The 17642-nt window shown below is 36.4% G+C and overlaps 1 protein-coding gene across 1 annotated transcript; it reads left to right on the top strand.

The window, feature by feature from the left end:
• Positions 1-6903: 6903 nt before the first annotated feature.
• LOC103475691 (von Willebrand factor A domain-containing protein 7-like) lies at positions 6904-17510 on the top strand. The gene is made up of 15 exons (XM_081615833.1): positions 6904-7088; positions 7182-7454; positions 8021-8114; positions 8240-8368; positions 9093-9279; positions 9364-9533; positions 12471-12583; positions 12660-12776; positions 13500-13700; positions 13777-13909; positions 13988-14137; positions 14241-14333; positions 14766-15046; positions 15146-15439; positions 16199-17510. The coding sequence occupies exons 1-15, from the start codon at positions 6912-6914 to the stop codon at positions 16556-16558; spliced, it is 2772 nt and encodes a 923-aa protein (XP_081471959.1). The 5' UTR covers positions 6904-6911; the 3' UTR covers positions 16559-17510.
• The last annotated feature ends 132 nt before the right edge of the window (positions 17511-17642 follow it).

Raw genomic sequence — 17642 nt, 5'->3', positions numbered from 1 at the left:
TACCTTATTTTTAAAGTGCATAATGATCTCTTGGTTAATGTCAAGTTGTCATAAAGACATTTTGAATAATTTCAACTTTGTATTAAATGTGTCATAATTTACCGAATGACGCTTTACAGTCATAAATATTCATGAAGGCTTATTCATGTTCATGACATGTGTTATGTCATGTTTATGAGAGTGTCATGTAAGTCTTATTCACCCTCCTTCAAATAAAGTGTTACCCAAAATACTGATTAAAAGCTTTCCAGACTAACTATTTCCTATTTGGAAAATAATTATCCTTTTATTAAATTTTGAATTAACCATTTTCTGGGTAAAATAAGTTCAGTTTCTTCTACCAGAACTAAGAAAAATCTCTAAAATGGAGCCCACTTAACAGCATGAAGTAGGTGAAAAGGATCAAGTTTTCTTTGGATCTAAGGAAAACCAAGGCGAGATAAGAACCAAAGTCATTAATATCCATAAATGTGGAAAACTCTGCAGTGAATCACAGTGAGAGTGAGAAAACATGAAGCACTGAAACCGTCTGAGGAATGGTCAGCCAACCCAAATTACAGCACACTGAAGCATTTAAATATGGTTTAACTTGAAAATGAAAGTCCACCTGCTGCCTTGAAAATGCAAGTAAATAAGAACATTATTTTGATTTTAACTCAGAAGTTAAAGTTGATGAACTTGATTTAACAACAGTAGACAAACTGCCTAAATATTGTTTTTTAACTTCATTTAACTAGAATTCTGAGTTTTAATGTAACAAAATAATGATCTCACTATATGCAAGAAAAAACTGTCCTTACATGAAGAGCACCACCGTCTATTATTTTTACTCACAATATCAAGCTAAAATAAATACTTATTTTCCTTCAGAATAATTTAAATTCTTGTTTCAAATTGCATGAACAAAACTTCTGATCTGATGATGAATTTTATTAAATTCTGCTCAAAAACATTTAGTGTTTTTGAGCACTAAATGTGCTCAAAAACACATTTAGTGCTCAGTTTTCAAGCTTTGAAAACTGAGAATTACAATAAAATAAACATTTACCTTAATGACAAGAGTCAGATCAGTTTAAGAACATCCCGCTAAGCATTCTGGGAAATAGTTCCCACTCCTATCTTCTTCTTCTTCAGTTTTTTAAACTCAAGTTTATTTACTCTTGGAGGTTTGATAAAATGAATAAAACCTAAACACAACTTATTACTGTAAGTTTATCTTTAATTAACTCACAGGTAGGTTCAGTCTAAAACTCACTAAATGTATTTGACTTAAGGGGTAGAAAATAGTAGACACAACTGAATGCGGCTCAAATATTTTACAGTGCAAGAATGTGTGTCACCCAGTGATCACAGAAAATAGCATTTAAACCCTCTTAGACCTGACATGCCTCAGTTAAGGTCAGAGTTCATGATTCCACAACAGAGAAGACGCAGTCCTAACCTTCCCTCGGTTCCTGAATCGTTTCTCTCTACTGAGTGAGAAAGTTTGGGTCAACTGGTGTCTGCACCCATCAGTAGTTGCTTAAACCTGTGAATCGATTTCCAGCTAAGTAATAACAACCACGTTATCACTTGACTGTTGCTGGAATTGCATGCACTGCTGCCTCACCTTGATGACAGGTACCAGGTGTGGCTTTGTCCCAGGCAAGGAAATGATTAAGCCTGATGAACAGGAACACAACTGATCTGCGTTTTACTGCCGTTTGTGTTGTTATTCTTTGGGTACTGGGTTAACGAGGATAAACTGTTCATTTTATTCCACATCTGCACCTAAAATAAAATAATGCCTTCTTTGTATGTTTTAAACTTACTCTCAGGGATATAAAAAAAAATGATTAGAAAAAGTAAACTGTTTATTTATGATAAAAGTACTTCTGCTTTTGGAGAGTTTAGTTGATACAACAGTCACTAAACTGTGTGTAAATAAGATAAAATAGGATAAAAGTAGCTCTGATCCTTCTTCTAACATGCAGATGCAGATGGGACTGACTAAATTCTTTGAGATCTTCGAGTTTAAGCCTCAGCAGATAAAACATGCCCACTCTGGAGTCACAGTCTGTGAGTTAAAAGGTTAAATATTTTTTATAAAGCAGAGCCTGCAGTTCTCTTCTCTGTCTACAGGGATGCTTGTTTATCTTGATCTGGGCTCATCTCTGCACATTTCCTGCTTCCTCTGTCCTTTTTTCAAAGTTTTTTTGGCCTGATCTTAAATCCCAGATGTTCTAGAAAACATGCAGTTTGCATTCGTGAAACATGAATGCAGTTTGCATTCGTGTTTCCCTATGCAAACTGCACGAATGCAGTTTCCAGGGAAACATGAATGCAGTTTGCATTCGTATTCCCCTGGAAAATCTCAGATTCTTGCAACACTTGATGTCTCAATACCATATGATAATTTCGCCATTCTGTAACATTGGTACACATTTTATACGGTCTTTAAGATCATTACCAAAATCAAAACTCATTTAACTACAACTTCTTTCGTTTACAATTTTAATCTGATTCCTAGTTGCTCACTTCTGAAATCAGACAATTTTAATACATGTCTATTAACCTGGGCCTTACTCAGCTACTCAGAGTTACTATGCTTTGTTTTTAAATGATTTTATATGTAGAAATAAGAAATTATTACACACATTTCTAGTTATTTGCTGCCTGGAAACTGAACTTGCTTCCTTATTTTACAATCTGTAATTTCTCATTTGTGGTTTTGTGACCTTTTCGCTGTTTGCCTCTTTGTATCACACTAACATTACTGTGCACATCATTGCAACATCTCACTTTGTCTTCTTTTTATGCCATAAAAGGAAGACACATTATTAAATACATAAAGAAAATTACCAAAACAGTGTTTACATGAGCACAACTTAATTGATTGCACTGAAGTCTTATTTTATTGTTAGTTCTAGATGTTTCTTTGTATTATTAATTTCAAATGTTGACTTTTAAAAGTCTAATTAGGAACTGGTTCTTGTTGTGGTGTTCTTTTGCTGCAGATGGAAAATAGACGACGTCAATATATGCGTGACATCTTAAAGGGCATCTTAAGACATTATTCAGGAAGTTAAAACTGGAACAGAAACTCCAAATGGACAAAACACATTTGTTGTGACTTTTTTACACTTATATGTTGTTCAGTATGATAAGTGACTGATTTACAATTATATGTTAAGCATAGATTACATGATTATTATTAATTGAATTGAACATGATTGTATATAATTACAAGGATGAAGTGAAATATATTTAAGTACAAGACATGATTTATTTGAATAGAAGAAGTCTTTTATTTTGAAGAATGCTTAAGTATCTGGTTCTGTTTTGTCACTATCTTGCTTTGTTGATATTTTGGTTGTCTTGGTAACGAAAAGCTGTTGCCGTTATCAGCTGTCGCCGTTTTCTCTGTTCAATAAAAAACTGAACAGAAAGGTTCAGTAAAAGACATACGAGCCTCCGTTTTGTTTGAAGAAGCTTCACTCCGTAACAACATTTATCTGAAAACGTGTGTGTCTGATCAAAACTATATTCAAATCAAACCTAGTTAAAGCATTTCTAAAAAAGAAAAATTAGGAAGAATTTCAGCAAACTACTGTGAGAAAACTGTGGAAATGTTTAACAGAAAGTCAAAAAGTTATTATTCTAACACTGCAGACCAGGTTGATGCTGTAAACACAAACTAACCTGGTTAGATTAGATTAATGAAAACAGGAAATATTGATGTATATAAACTACTGACTGATGAAAATAGTCCAACAGCAGGGGCGGATCTAGAAAACTATTTATGGGGTGGCAAGAACGTCTCATTCTCACGTTTAGCTTACACAGACCTAACATTGGACTTAATTTACTTGTTGCAAAATATTGAGAAGCTCGGTCATCCGGGAGGGACTCAGAGTAGAGCCGCTGCTCCTCCACGTCGAGAGGAGCCAGTTGAGGCTCGGGCATCTGGTAAGGATGCCTCCTGGACGCCTCCCTGGTGAGGTGTTCCGGGCACGTCCCACGGGGAGGAGGCCTCGGGGAAGACCCAGGACACGCTGGAGGGATTACGTCTCTCGGCTGGCCTGGGAACGCCTTGGGATTCCCCGGAGGAGCTGGAAGAAGTGGCTGGGGAGAGGGAAGTCTGGGCCTCCCTTCTGAAGCTGCTGCCCCCGCGACCCGACCCCGGATAAGCGGAAGAAAATGGATGGATGGATGGATGGATGGATGTTTCAAAATATACTTCATGTAGCCCTGAGGATTAAATATAATTTCTTAATATAGTATAGTTAATTATTTTTATGTCTTTATTACTCCTGCTAATTGATATATTACAGGATTGGACAGCGCCTATTAGTCACTATGTGATTCATTGAGTTATGTCCAGAAAACCATTTTATCCCAATTCAGGACGAGCAGAAATCTGTCACAAAAATATTCATAGCGCCATTATTTGTTATCAGATATCTCTATTAAATACGACTTAAAATAAAGAGGAGAAAACTGATAAATTCTCCGTGATACAAATCTATAAACAGTTTTGTTTCTGTTACTTCTGTCAAGATGCAAGAAGGGGCAAATTTCTCTTATATTGGTCAATCGTTTTATTTTAAATATGCTGTAGGAGCTGTAGTTTGATGATTAGTTCAGTTTTTGTCGCTTGTTTAACTTATAGGAATTGCAGCGGCTGCAGACAGTGCGCCACAATAAAGGTACAATAAAACTGATAAACAGTTGAAGAACCAAACAGAACCACTTCTATTCTGCCTTTTCTAGCTCTGTGTGTCGGCTTTACACGACCCGTTGCCCTGGCAACCGACAAACAACAGCTCAATGAGCACATAGAGCAGAGATTACCGATCAGGGGAATCAACACCAAAAAACAAACATGTCCCACACAAAAAAGTAGCAAAAACACCAAAACAGAGCATTCAGTCTGTTATATTATGTTGTCAGGCTTGATGTCTGTATTGTCATTATTAATAAGTTTTTGCCTGAGCATAGCGGTGGTTGATTAGCTCATTTAAACATCTGCTTTACTGATGACTTGGTGGGCAGGTTGACCTGTTTTAGTGTTAACGGAACCAAAACACACCGAACTGCACAGCACATGTTAAGGTTATCAAAGTCAATGGAAGGCTAGCAACAGTTAAGCTAGCATAACTAACCCACTGCTCACTTGTTCAATGTTTTCTTTAAGTTAAAACTTTTTCCTCACTTGTTAAATCTGAAGCTCTTGTTATCTAATTCATAGGGTTGAATTAACCGCTAAATATTGCGTCCATTTTTCAGATTCTTTGCGTGACTGTGGTATTTTCTGACCACCCATAATGTTGACTCAATGGACAGCAGTGGCAGGTGTGGCGCACGATAAGTCACAAAATGTCCAGTCCAGTAATTTATATCCATCCATATTTTCTTCTGTCTGGCGCTCAGTCCTTCTCTCTCACTTCCCGCTACTTAGCAGTAGGTGTCAGGTTACATTGTGTTGCATTCAATGTTTTTGGAAAAAAGAGATTCATGCGCTTAATGTCTGATTTCCCATAACTATTTATTGAATTCATAGTCGCCAGCTGGGTTGGCAAGGCTCTCATTTGGGGTGGCAACTGCCACCCCATGCCACCCCAGTAGATCCGCCCCTGTCAACAGCAAAAGTTTAGTTTGACTTGATATCAAACAGTGAATTAAAGTTGAGTTTTTCAATTAAAAACATTAAATGTTAACTGTACATTTAATAGGTATTTTTTAAATGTTCACTAATTTATTCATGTACATTTAAGTTTTAACTTTTTGAAAATTTAAACTTAAACATATAAAAGAGATTTTTCTGATGTTTTTAAATGAAACTTCCATGGAAATAAATCTGAAGGTTACAGTGTAACAAGCAGCTATAAATGTTTTTATTGACCTTCAGGAGTGTTTTTCGATCTTTGTTTGCGTAAAAATGTGCTGATCAAACAATGTGTCACCTCCTCTATCTGAGAGACTCCACCCTTCTGTAGAAACCCATCATAAATTTATAGACATCAACGCTTCAGACACATTACTGTCAGGACATCTGCCACAACCCAGGTAAAAACTACTTTATTCCCTACTTCTCTTTACTTATTGATTAAAAAAAATTCACAATTTAAGAATAATGTCTGAACTTAAGCTAAAATAAAATGTTTTAATTCATTCTGCTGTTAAATAAAATCAATCGATAAGAGAAACCCAGGTGAGAAAGATGCTTTTAGTGAAGCACGGAGTTTTGTATTTCACCCTCATCTTTGTTTTTGCTTTTGAAAACTGTTAAAATCTGCAATCTTAGCAAAAACCATCATATTTTACTAATTTAAGTACATTTAAGAAACTGTTAATATTCAAGACTAATTTATCAAAAGTTACAGTTCTACAAGATTTTGACAAAGGATAATGTTTCCTGTAAACATTATCATTTACATGTTTCCTGTAAACATTATCATTTACATGAAATGTTTACAGGAAACATTTCCTGTAAAATTTCCTGAAAATATTTGTGCTGAAATATTTTCAGCACAAAATATTTAAAATTTTCTGCTGAACTTCACTGTGTATGTAGAAAAAAGAGAGGAAGAAAAAGGGAAAGAAAGTTCTTCCGGTCTCCTGTATATTTTTTATTTATTTTCAGCTACTTGCGTCTTTAAAATCACTTAAAACAAAAAGGTTTTCATTTTGGTGTGTATATGAGAAAAAACAGTGCTGAACATTGTTTAAAAAGTCAATAATGAAAGAGCTGAAGAATATAATATTTCTGCTTTGAATCTTGATCACAATTCAGAATTGAAAAAAAGACCATAAAGCACCAAAACCAGCTCAAATATTACATATTTGATATAAATTGTGTTAGGTTTCCTTGTCGTGACGTTAAAGGTGTTAAACCTCAAACTTTGTGTTTCCCTGCAGTTTTTGCTGTGATGTCTGGCTTGGCTGTGCTGTGTTTCCTGCTGCTGCAGACTGGAGCTCATAGTTTTGGTATATTTAATGGAAAGTCTCTGAGCCACCAAGCCATCACAGAGAGAGCCGCCCTAAATGTCACAGTGCAGGTGTGCCGCAGCCTGGCTGTGTCTGAGGGCAGGGATTTCACTTTTCCTGTAAGAATCAAACAGATTCACCACGTCTTTTAACTCCATTTCCAACCCAATCAGGTTCTGTTTTAATAAAACACAGTGTCTGTGTCTATGCAGCCTCAGCCTTTTACTGCTTCATCTGTTGCTGCTGCCTGCGGAGCATCAAAATCCTTAAGAAGCTTCATCGAAACCATTCAGCGGCTTCAGAGGAAGAACTGGCAGACGGACATTAAATACGTCCTGAGCGCTCGTCGTCACTGCGACAACGAGGAGCTGGACGAAGGGAAGAAGATAGTCACAGATGGTTTATCGGTCGTCAAGGCCTCCAACAAGCAGCAGAACTTTGTTTCAGCAACGTCGAGTCTCGGAAGGATTCTCCACACTTTACAGGTATTTCTGAATGGTTTCCAACTAAAAGTCACGGCAGATAATTCTGCTGGTTACATCTGTTGTACAAATTACACTGAGTGGTAGAGGTTTTACTTCAAATAATTAAAAATATTCACAGGTTTTACGCTATACTTGGTTCTGCTGCCCACTTGTGGAAGAAAGCGTCACAACATGATCATTTTAAAGCACTTATAATAAGAGGTTTCACATTATTATTATTATTACTAAAGCTGCAATTTTGTCTTTTGTTCCTTTGAAAATCTGCCTGCATCCCACCTAAAAATCACAGCAACTAATTCTGCTATTTTTGGATGTTTTTACTTTTAAAATTGTCCGTCTGCTCATGTATAAAGAAAGCAAGCAAATGACACTGACAGTAATTTAAAATATTCACAGGTTTTATGCTACATTTGGTTCTGCTGCCCACTTGTGGAAGAAAGCATCACAAAATGAAAATCTTAACGTGCTTTAATAAGTGGTTTGTGCACTAATTCTGTATTTCTGAATTTAATTCAACATCAGAGATGAAAGCTGTAATTTTGTCTCTTGTTTCTTTGAAAATTAAGGATTTCTACAGTCACAGTAACTGGGTGGAAATAGGCCACAAATTCCCAAACACCAATTTGATCAAAGCAAACGCCCGTGTTGGAAACATAGCAGGTAAAGACATGATGACACTGGCTTTAAGGAGTGTTTGGTAGAGTAACAAACAAAAGGCAGATTTTATTTTGCATTAATTTCTGCTCAAACTTATCTGTTATTTCTGCTCCAATCTGAATCTGCAGCTAAAACCAGAGCAACCTGTCTCAGCTGTAATGGAAATGACTGCAGAAACAACATTCGGAGCGACATTCTGAAAAACAACATACTTACTTCAGGATATTTCAGTCTGAATCCTTTTGCCAAGCCCTCAGGTAAAAAAAGTATTTTATGTGTTGATATTTTAAACTGACACATTTTGTCATTTCTCTGACTTTACACTGTGATGGTGCTGCACTACATTTGATCTGATCTGATTTTTTACCAGGTCTTAAAATTGTTTTAACCCAACTTTGAGAAAACACACAGAAAAGTCTTCATTTATTAAACTTAGAAGACGGAGAAACATATTTGGTTGCAATAATTATTTGGTGCCTTAAAAAAAAACTCAAATTGAACCAAATAATCATTACTATATTTAATCAATCTGATAAAACTATCAGCTGCATTATTGCTCCAAAAATAACATCTGACCATTTGTAATTTTTAGGTGAACTATGTGTGATTTTTCTTTATAATTAGCATTTATTAGCTAATGTAAAGCATTGTGATGCTGATTGATTTAACTTGGTTGAAGACAAGAACCACTAATTTCTGTACAATATTCACCAAAACTAAATATTATCATAAAAAAGCAAGCTTAGATTTATCATAGCAACAAGATCTAACATTGCATGAAAATTCAAATATTACATTGAAAGATCATTCCTCAAAACTTTTAGAATAATTTTCCAGGAGCTTTTGCTGCCTGATGTCTCATTGGACTTTCTTTGACTCAATATTTGTGCTTTTTTGGATACCTGTACATTTCTAAACCCAGTAATTATACACGTTATAGACTGGTTAAATAATTTGTACTCTTTCTATGATGACAAACAGGAAAATGCAGCCATGGCGGTGTACCTGATAGTACAAGTTTAATGGAACCAAAAGGTGGAATCAACAAAGATACGCTGGACTCCAGCCATGGACACCTTCACTCTCAAGCAGCCAATATGGCGATAGCAGCAACCAGTGAGCTGCTGGAGGACGTTCGCAGTGCAGCCGGGGACAAAGCATTCTTTGAGTAATAAATTCAGTACTTCTGGATTAAATTATGCCATTGTGTAATTTATAAAACTGATTTTTGTCTTTATTTGCCATTCCTCAGGATGATGGGGCTGTCCAAAGGGAAACCGTTGTGTTTTGTGGTCGACACAACAGGGAGCATGGGGGATGACATCGCTGCAGTGAGGGAGGTCACAGCCTCAATAATAGACAGCAAGCTGGGAACATCGGATGAGCCGTCGGTTTATGTTCTGGTTCCTTTCAATGATCCAGGTACAATCAGTGTTTCTCAAGCCGTTTCAGGCTGAGGACCAGTTAACTTGAATGAAATGAAGATATTGGTTTCTTTATGCACTTCTTACTGTTTTCTTTGTTCAGTCTTGCTGTTTGGTAAATGTGACTGACTAAAGCCATGAACATTTATTTTTGAGTTATTTACAGATTCTGAAAGTGCGGATTTCCAGTGATGTCAAACACATGAAAATAAAAAAAAAAGTTGTTCTTTACACTAAGTGTTGTGTGCCAGAAACAAAAATCTCTTTCACACAATTAAAAATAAAATTATCCACCAATTCAATAGTATTTAGCTACTTTAATCAATTTTAATTAAATAAAATAAAATAATTATTGATGTCCAAGTCTTATTCTAGACCAGTGTTTCTCAACCTTTTTTGGGCCAGCGCCCCCCTAGCCTTTATCCAGGTCCCTCACTGCCCCCACCAAAGAATTTGGAGGCTACTTTGCACTGACTATTATTTTATTAGTAATATAACTATCACTATTGTAGATGTTTTGATTTTTATGCTTGTTTCTGTATCATCAAAAATAATTTCCCAGAGAACAAAAAAGTCCTGGGAATAAAAATTATTTTCACAGGCGTCTACGAAAAATGCAATGAACATTCAACTTAAAATTGGTAGGCCTAACAGCAGCCAGAGTGGAAAAAATATTCTTATTTTGTGCCATTTTCTAGTTGTTAAATCTTGCACAAAATTACCAGATAAAAGATGTTCAACATGCCAGTTTAAACTTTGAACTATTTGCAAAACGACTGAGCTCTGCAACATTAAAACATGGATAGAACTGTAACTACATTAATCATAGCTCTTCTTCTCTTCAGTGTTTGTCGGTTTCTGGTGGTGCAGCTCTGTGCTGCCTTCAGGAGAATGGGACATCAGAGTATCATCCATACAATTTTACCCACGTGGCATTTATTGTGCAAACCAGAGCTTTCAGTGGAAAAACAAAAGTTCCAGATCCTTTTAATGCCATACAAATATGAGACAGAAACATGGATTATATCTTTATATAGACCTGTCTATTGATTTATAGATTAATAGTTTTACTGGACAGAAATTACAAAGAACAAATCTGGTTCTCAATCAAGTCCTAATGAGTCAAATTGAAAGTGTCATGGAGTCATCAGCCTCATGACATTAACACTGACATGAAAAATAATATTGAAGAAATAAATATATCAAATCTAAATAAAAACATAAATAAATGATCAGTTCTTTACTGTTATGGTCTGTAAGATATATTTATTCTCAGTACTAGATGTGGTCTCAACAAACCCATGACATTTCAACAATATTATTTTACCTTTTATCTGGAAATAGTGTCTACAGTCCTCTGTATTAATTATTGTTCTAAAGGTCTCTTGTCATACCAGTTTATTCCTCTGTATTTACTTTAGTTTCTTAGTTTATTCTTGCATTTTGTTCTTCATTCATTTCCATTTAGTTTCCTTTGATTAGTATAATCCTCTCTTGGTTTATTGCTATGTCCACTTTAGTTTCTTTCCTGTTGCTACATTTATTTTAATATTTATCCATTATAAGACGAATAATATAAGACGAATAATCTTCACTCATCACCTGCTGCTCCGTCTAATCGTCATGTGTTTCACATCATGTGTTGATTTTTTCACTGTTCAGCTCGGATTCTCTGTTTTGATGCCATAATTCACATCTAGTTCGTCGCTCCGTTTTATGTCCCGCTTCTCCTGTTTCGGAGTTTTGCGCAATGTGCGCGTCTTTTTTTAAGCCCCTAAGGTGCAGGGCGGTCGGGAAGCGTATCAATGGGGAAAAGGCAGACTGACATAAACCTTTTAAAACAATGGAAACAATTTCTGCATTCTGATTATTGAAATTTTAAAGTGCTGTGTTGTTCTATTACCTCCGTTTCATACCGGACCACTTACAGCACCGTGTTAACGCTATAAAATGAACGCTCTCTATCGAGGTATCACCCATGGAGGGATTTCTTTATTTAAATGGGTTCATTTTTCAGAAGGATACACAGTGAGGGGTATTGTGATTTTAGCTACCAGTAGCAGGAGAACGGAGCTGCGCCAAGAAGCTAACAGAAGCTAACAAACACTGAATAGAAGAAGAAGAAGAAGAAGAAGAAGAAGAAGAAGAAGAAGAAGAAGAAGAAGAAGAGCTGCCATAGATACAGTTGCAGCCAAGCATGGTTTAATGTTACAAAATACAGTTTTACCAAGTTGCTCAAAGTCTAAACTGGTATTGTTGTGTATTTAAGGTGTAAAGTTTACCTTCGACCAAATGCCCCCCAAAGGCATCCCAGCGCCCCCCTTTTGTAAAAATGTCCGACAGCGCCCCCTGCCGTCCTCTGAACGCCCCCTAGGGGGCGGTACCGCCCACGTTGAGAACCGCTATTCTAGATAATGTATTATTCTTTTTTAATTATACTACATTTTATAAATTCCCCAGCTTTTCTTTCTAGTATTTCCTATCCCATTGTTCTTACCAAAGTTTTGTAAGGTAGTTTTGATATCATACGTCACGACAAATATACGGTTGTTTACATGCAGTACCTTGCAGACCACTATAGGCACCCGCGGAATACTAGTAGTCCGGGGAGATTGTTCTATACCAGGAGTACGTCGGTGTCCTGCAACTCTTAGATGTCTCCCTGGTCCAAAACATTTGAATCCAATAGCTGAATCACCTCCTAAGTGCAGTCAAGTTCTCCAGAGTCCTGCTAACGACCTCATTATTTGACTCAGGTGTGTTGAAGTAGAGATACATCTAAAAGTTGCAGGAGACTGGCCCTCGAGGCCTGGAGTTGCCCACCCCTGTTCTATGCCCTCTAATACTGCTTTCAGTTATTTATTTTTGGTTTAAGATGTAAGAGTTTTGGGAGATAAAAACACAGAAAATGTCTTTGTTTTTCATTAATGTGCAGATTTTGGGCCACTGATACGGACAACCGACCCAGAGATTTTTAAGGCTTACATCAACTCACTGAAAGCAGCTGGAGGTGGAGATATTCCAGAACTGAGTCTTTCTGGACTTCAGGTGCTTTGTTTGATGCTGCAAAATTGATGATACATAAAAATTAAATACTAAAGCATTCCTCTGTTTCTTCATGCAGCTAGCTCTGACTGGCGCGCCTCCTAATTCTGAGATCTTTATTTTTACCGACGCTCCGGCCAAAGACAAACACCTGAGAAACCCAGTGATTGCACTCATCGAGCAGACCAAATCTGTGGTGAGTAATTCTGCAGAAGCAAATATGGAGTCTGTTGATCCAGTCAAATATGATCAACGTGAATTATACAAAAAGAAGATAGCATTGGCCCAATTGTTATCACCAAACAGATTCAGTGTTCTCATAAACATCTTTGTGACACTTCAGTAATGGGCAATTTCACCAAATATTTCACTACCTTCAGCATCTTTTATCTATTCTACTTAAAAAAAAACGATAACAGCTGGATTAGATCATTTTGCTATAGAAGCAAAATGTTTAATACCGAGTTTGTGATTTGTGAAACTTCAGTAAAGGGCAATTTCGCCAAATGTTTCACTCATTTCTTTTATGAGAGAAAGCAAAAAGGTAAAACTGGATATGACAGCAAAATAACGGAAATTTCAGAGGAGGAAGAGTTCAGATGCAAAAAGAGGACTGAAATCGACCTTTATTGAAGTTTCACAATTCAAATAAAGGTTTCACAAATTACAAACTGGGTTTAAAATATTTTGCTATTAATTGACAATAATCTAGTCCAGGTTTCAAGGCTCTAGGTGTTGTAGTATTTTAGCTAGAGTAGATTAAAGATGCCAAATGTAGCAAAATATTTGGTGGAATCGCCCGTTAGTCATTTCCCGAATCAAAAGCTACAATTGGAAACCAAACTTCAGTTTTATTAATTTTTTGGTTTGTAAAAAGTCTCAATATTTCCAGGTTTAATGGTACCGCATTTTGTTTCAGGTGAACTTCATGATAACTAATGTTCTCGGGAGTCGTCAGCCAGCAGAGGGCAACCAGCAACAAAGCTATCGGATGTCGAGAGCAGACGATCAGCTGTACAAAGACCTGGCTCAGACCTCAGGAGGTCAGGCTGTCGAAGTCTCTAAAAGTAATCTGCTGGAGGCTATCAACATCCTAACCGAGTCCACCAGCTCCTCTCTGGTAGGACAACAAGTTAAAATCAAATAGTTTTTTACTTTTAGAAATTTCACCTGCCGAGTTATCTTCAATTTTTCAGGTAACCCTTCTGCAAGCTTCCAGGAACCCTGAAAAAACTGAAAACTTTGCCTTTTCAGTTGATGAGTCAGTGAGAAATTTGACAATTTACATCACTGGAAGTAATGTTGAGTTTACGCTCATCGATCCCTCAGGTCAGTGTCAAAACGTTTCATAAGTTGTGTCAACTTCAATTGCTTTTTTAAACTGGTTTCTATAATTTCTTTGTATAGGTGTGGTTCAAAATAATGTTAGTACATCAGGATCTTCAATCATTTCATCCCAGACAGTTGGAAACCTCCACACTATGAAGCTGCTGACGGTAGCTGGAGTTTGGGAAATAAGAATAGTGTCAAGAAATTCCTACAGTCTGAAAGTTGTAGGTAAAGCTCTGATTTTAACTGTTAAGAGTTACAGAATGATTGAAAAAGTGGTTAAATAAAAAGGTTGGATAACGTAATTCATGATATTTTTCTGCGTTTACAGGAGAGAGCTCCATTGACTTCCTGTTTGACTTCATTTTGGATTCTGACGGTCCGTTTGGAGGATTTGATGTAATTGACAATCGACCCACAGCTGGTAATATAAACAGTTTGGATGTATTGAATCCAAAAAGAATCCTTGTTAAATGATATCTTAACTAAAACTCTGAGGTGTGAGACGTTTAACTGAAGTCCTACAAGGGGTGCGGGTTTTAATGTTTTTATCTTTTTTAACCTCTTTTTATATATATATATATATATATATATATATATATATATATATATATATATATATATATATATATATCTTTGTCTTTCTGTTTATTCACTGTCACATGCTGTTTTTATTTTAATTATGTAAAGCACTTTGAAATGCCTTGCTTCTGAAATGTGCTATACAAATAAAATTTGATTGATTGATTGATTGATTGATTGATTGATTGATTGATTGATTGATTGATTGATTGATTGATTGATTGAAAATTAACCGGCTTTGGATCAAAAAACGTTTCTTTTCTTGTCTTTGAAGGACAAAATGCCAGTCTGCTGGTGACGCTGTTTGGAAGCGACTCTGCCATGGTGACAGAGGTCATGCTGGTTGAATCGTCGGGTTCTGGTCAGGTTAACGGCACCGTGGAGGCCCAGGGGGGAGGAGAATATATCGTCCGCTTCAACAGGATCCCATCGGTTGAGTTTGTTGTGCTTCTGAAGGGCCAGAACAACAATGATGGCGTCTCCAGAGCTTCTTCAGGGATCTTCCAGAGACAGTCGACCACCAGCCTGAGAGCCTCTGGTCTCACGGTCACTGTTGTAAGTGATACAAATAAAAAACAAAATCTTTAAATATTTAAAATATACCAGTATCTCTGTTCTTGTGTCTTAAATGTGCTCGTTGTATTATTTTTTTAGGATGAGTTAGACATCGTGGTGGAGCCAGGAACACTAAAATCAGTTCATTTCTCTGTGATGACAACCGGCGAAGGAGGACGCTTCACCATTCAAGCCACCAATGATCAAGACCTCCCGCTGTTTTACCCAACCAATTTACTGCTGAGTGCTGGAGGCAGCGCCAACGGGACAGTGAACGTCACAGCTCCTGCCGACACGCCGTCCGGTACCGTCGTTACGCTGACCGTTGAGGCCGTGGCTCCTGGAGGTGCAGACACCAACTACGCTGTCCTGCATCTCACCGTCCTGCCAAAAGTAACACGTCATTTTGTTCTTCATACATTTTAAGACATCGTTGTATGATGAAGAATTAGGGCCATGCTAACAAAAAACCAATAGAAATTACGAGAATAAAGTCATAAAATTATGAGAATAAAAACGTACAAGAAAAACGTCATAATGTTTTGAGAATAAAGTCATACTATTACCAGAATAAAGTCGTAATAGTATGAGAATAAAGTCAATATTGTGAGAATAAAGTCAGTACAAATAGAATGAAGTTGTACAAGAATTAAGTCTAAATAATGCAAGAATAACATAATATTTATAGAATAAAGTCATATAACGAGAATAAAGTACTACTAGAACAGAGTCATAATGTAAGAATAAAGTCAATATTGTGAGAATAAAGTCATACTAATGCTAGAAAAACATTTAAAAATAGTCATACTATTACTAGAATAAAGTCACAATGTTATGAGAATTAAGTTGTGCAAGAATAAAGTCTGTATTTTGAGAATAAAGTTGTAATATTATTAACATTACATCATCCAATCATTATTTTCCTGATTGTTTCTGCTATATTTTTTTATATTCATTTAAATATACTTATTATTTTCACTGCCTTCTAGAGTTGCTGCTTTTTACATTTTGTTTTGGTTTCTTACACATTGACAATAAGTCTATCTTATTCTCATGTCATTGTATTTTTTTGTTATTTAACTAGCGTAGCCCAAATACTCTGCCACATTTTTGAGGGTAAATATTGATATTTTTATCGTCACTCTTTTACAGGTGACTGATTTAACTCCACCAGTGTGTAAACAACTTAGCCCGCAGAACAGATGCTCTAAAAACTGCGACAAGTTCATGTGGGAGGTCTCCGTCCAGGTGAGCGATGGTGTTAACGGGACGGGTGTGGACAGCGTCAGTCTCAGAGAAGGCAGCGGCTCGTTGAACATCACCACAGCAGCTGATAACACAACGCTGGTGACTTATGTGGCTTCCTGCTGCTCGTCTAAAATGCAGCTGGTGGCTGTGGATCAAGTAGGAAACGTGGAAATCTGCAGTTACTCTGCTGCATCTTGGTCCTCAAGAGTGGATTACTCAGTTTTACTTGTCTTTGTCTTCACATTGCTGAAAGTTTCCCTGTAATTTTCCAACTTATGAACCATGATGGAAAATTGGACCCTAACTAAATGTCAGCTTTTTTTTGCCTTTTCACAGAATTGAACAGAAAATTAAGTTTTTGATTTCAAAACCAATTATTATTACACAAAACAACAACTATGTCATGCCTGAAGGTGGCACCGATATGGAAATACACCAAGATGTTCGTCTGAACTTAAAGTTGAGTGTTGCAGTTTTTTGTAGAAATCCTTACATACAAAACAATTCAACTGCACATTCAATTAGAAAACCTTCTGTAAAAATAAACAACCAGTTCTGGACCCGGTCCGGTTCTGGACCGATCCTGCTGCACTTTATCTCCTTCCAGAATCAACGTTAAGCTGACGAACATCACAGCCGACTCTGCTGTCAGAAAATATTTCAGTATTTTTTCTCATCTAAAAATATATTTAATGCATCATAAAAGTTTAACATTTCTTGTTGGTCGTCTCACACAGTGACATTTTACAGGCCTTTGTTTGTAAAATAATTTGTAATTTTGATGATTATGGGTAACTATAGATTATTTCAGAAACCTGACTTTAGAGCTTAAAAATCTATTTTTGGTTAGTTTGTGATACTCTTATTTTCAAAGACACTCCTCAGGTTTTCTTAAATTGTGAACCATAATCATTAAAACTAACAAAATAAAAGCTTGATATATGTGTAATAATCTTGAATAAAATAAAAAATTGACTGACTTTCTGAGATGACTGGCTGGACATATTGCACTTGAACACAATATTTTAATTTCTAAGTCTGAGATGTACTGGTGCTTAACTCCAGTTTTCCTTAGTGGGTAAAGTGGGGTTGGGTCTTTGGGTTCCTTGGTTCTGCTCCTTTGGAGGTTCCGTTACTTTTTATTCTGGATGTTTATCATGTTTATTTTCCCTGTTTGCATCTGAGAAACTGATTTAAAATAAACCTTGATTCAGAGTTTCTTTTTAAATGTTTTCTTTCCCTCTGTATCGTTGATGTTTCATGTTTAATTATTCACGGTTTTGCAGTTGTGCTAAGAATATTCCCCTCCTGTAAATCAGCTGGGCCCCAGCGGGGAGCTAATCAGTCA

This window comes from Poecilia reticulata, chromosome 14 (assembly GCF_904066995.2).
Source record: "Poecilia reticulata chromosome 14, P_reticulata-male-v2, whole genome shotgun sequence".
In the NCBI taxonomy this organism is placed as follows: Eukaryota; Metazoa; Chordata; class Actinopteri; order Cyprinodontiformes; family Poeciliidae; genus Poecilia; species Poecilia reticulata.
Note: the sequence above shows the minus strand (reverse complement) of the source record. Positions and strands in the feature narration are given on the sequence as shown.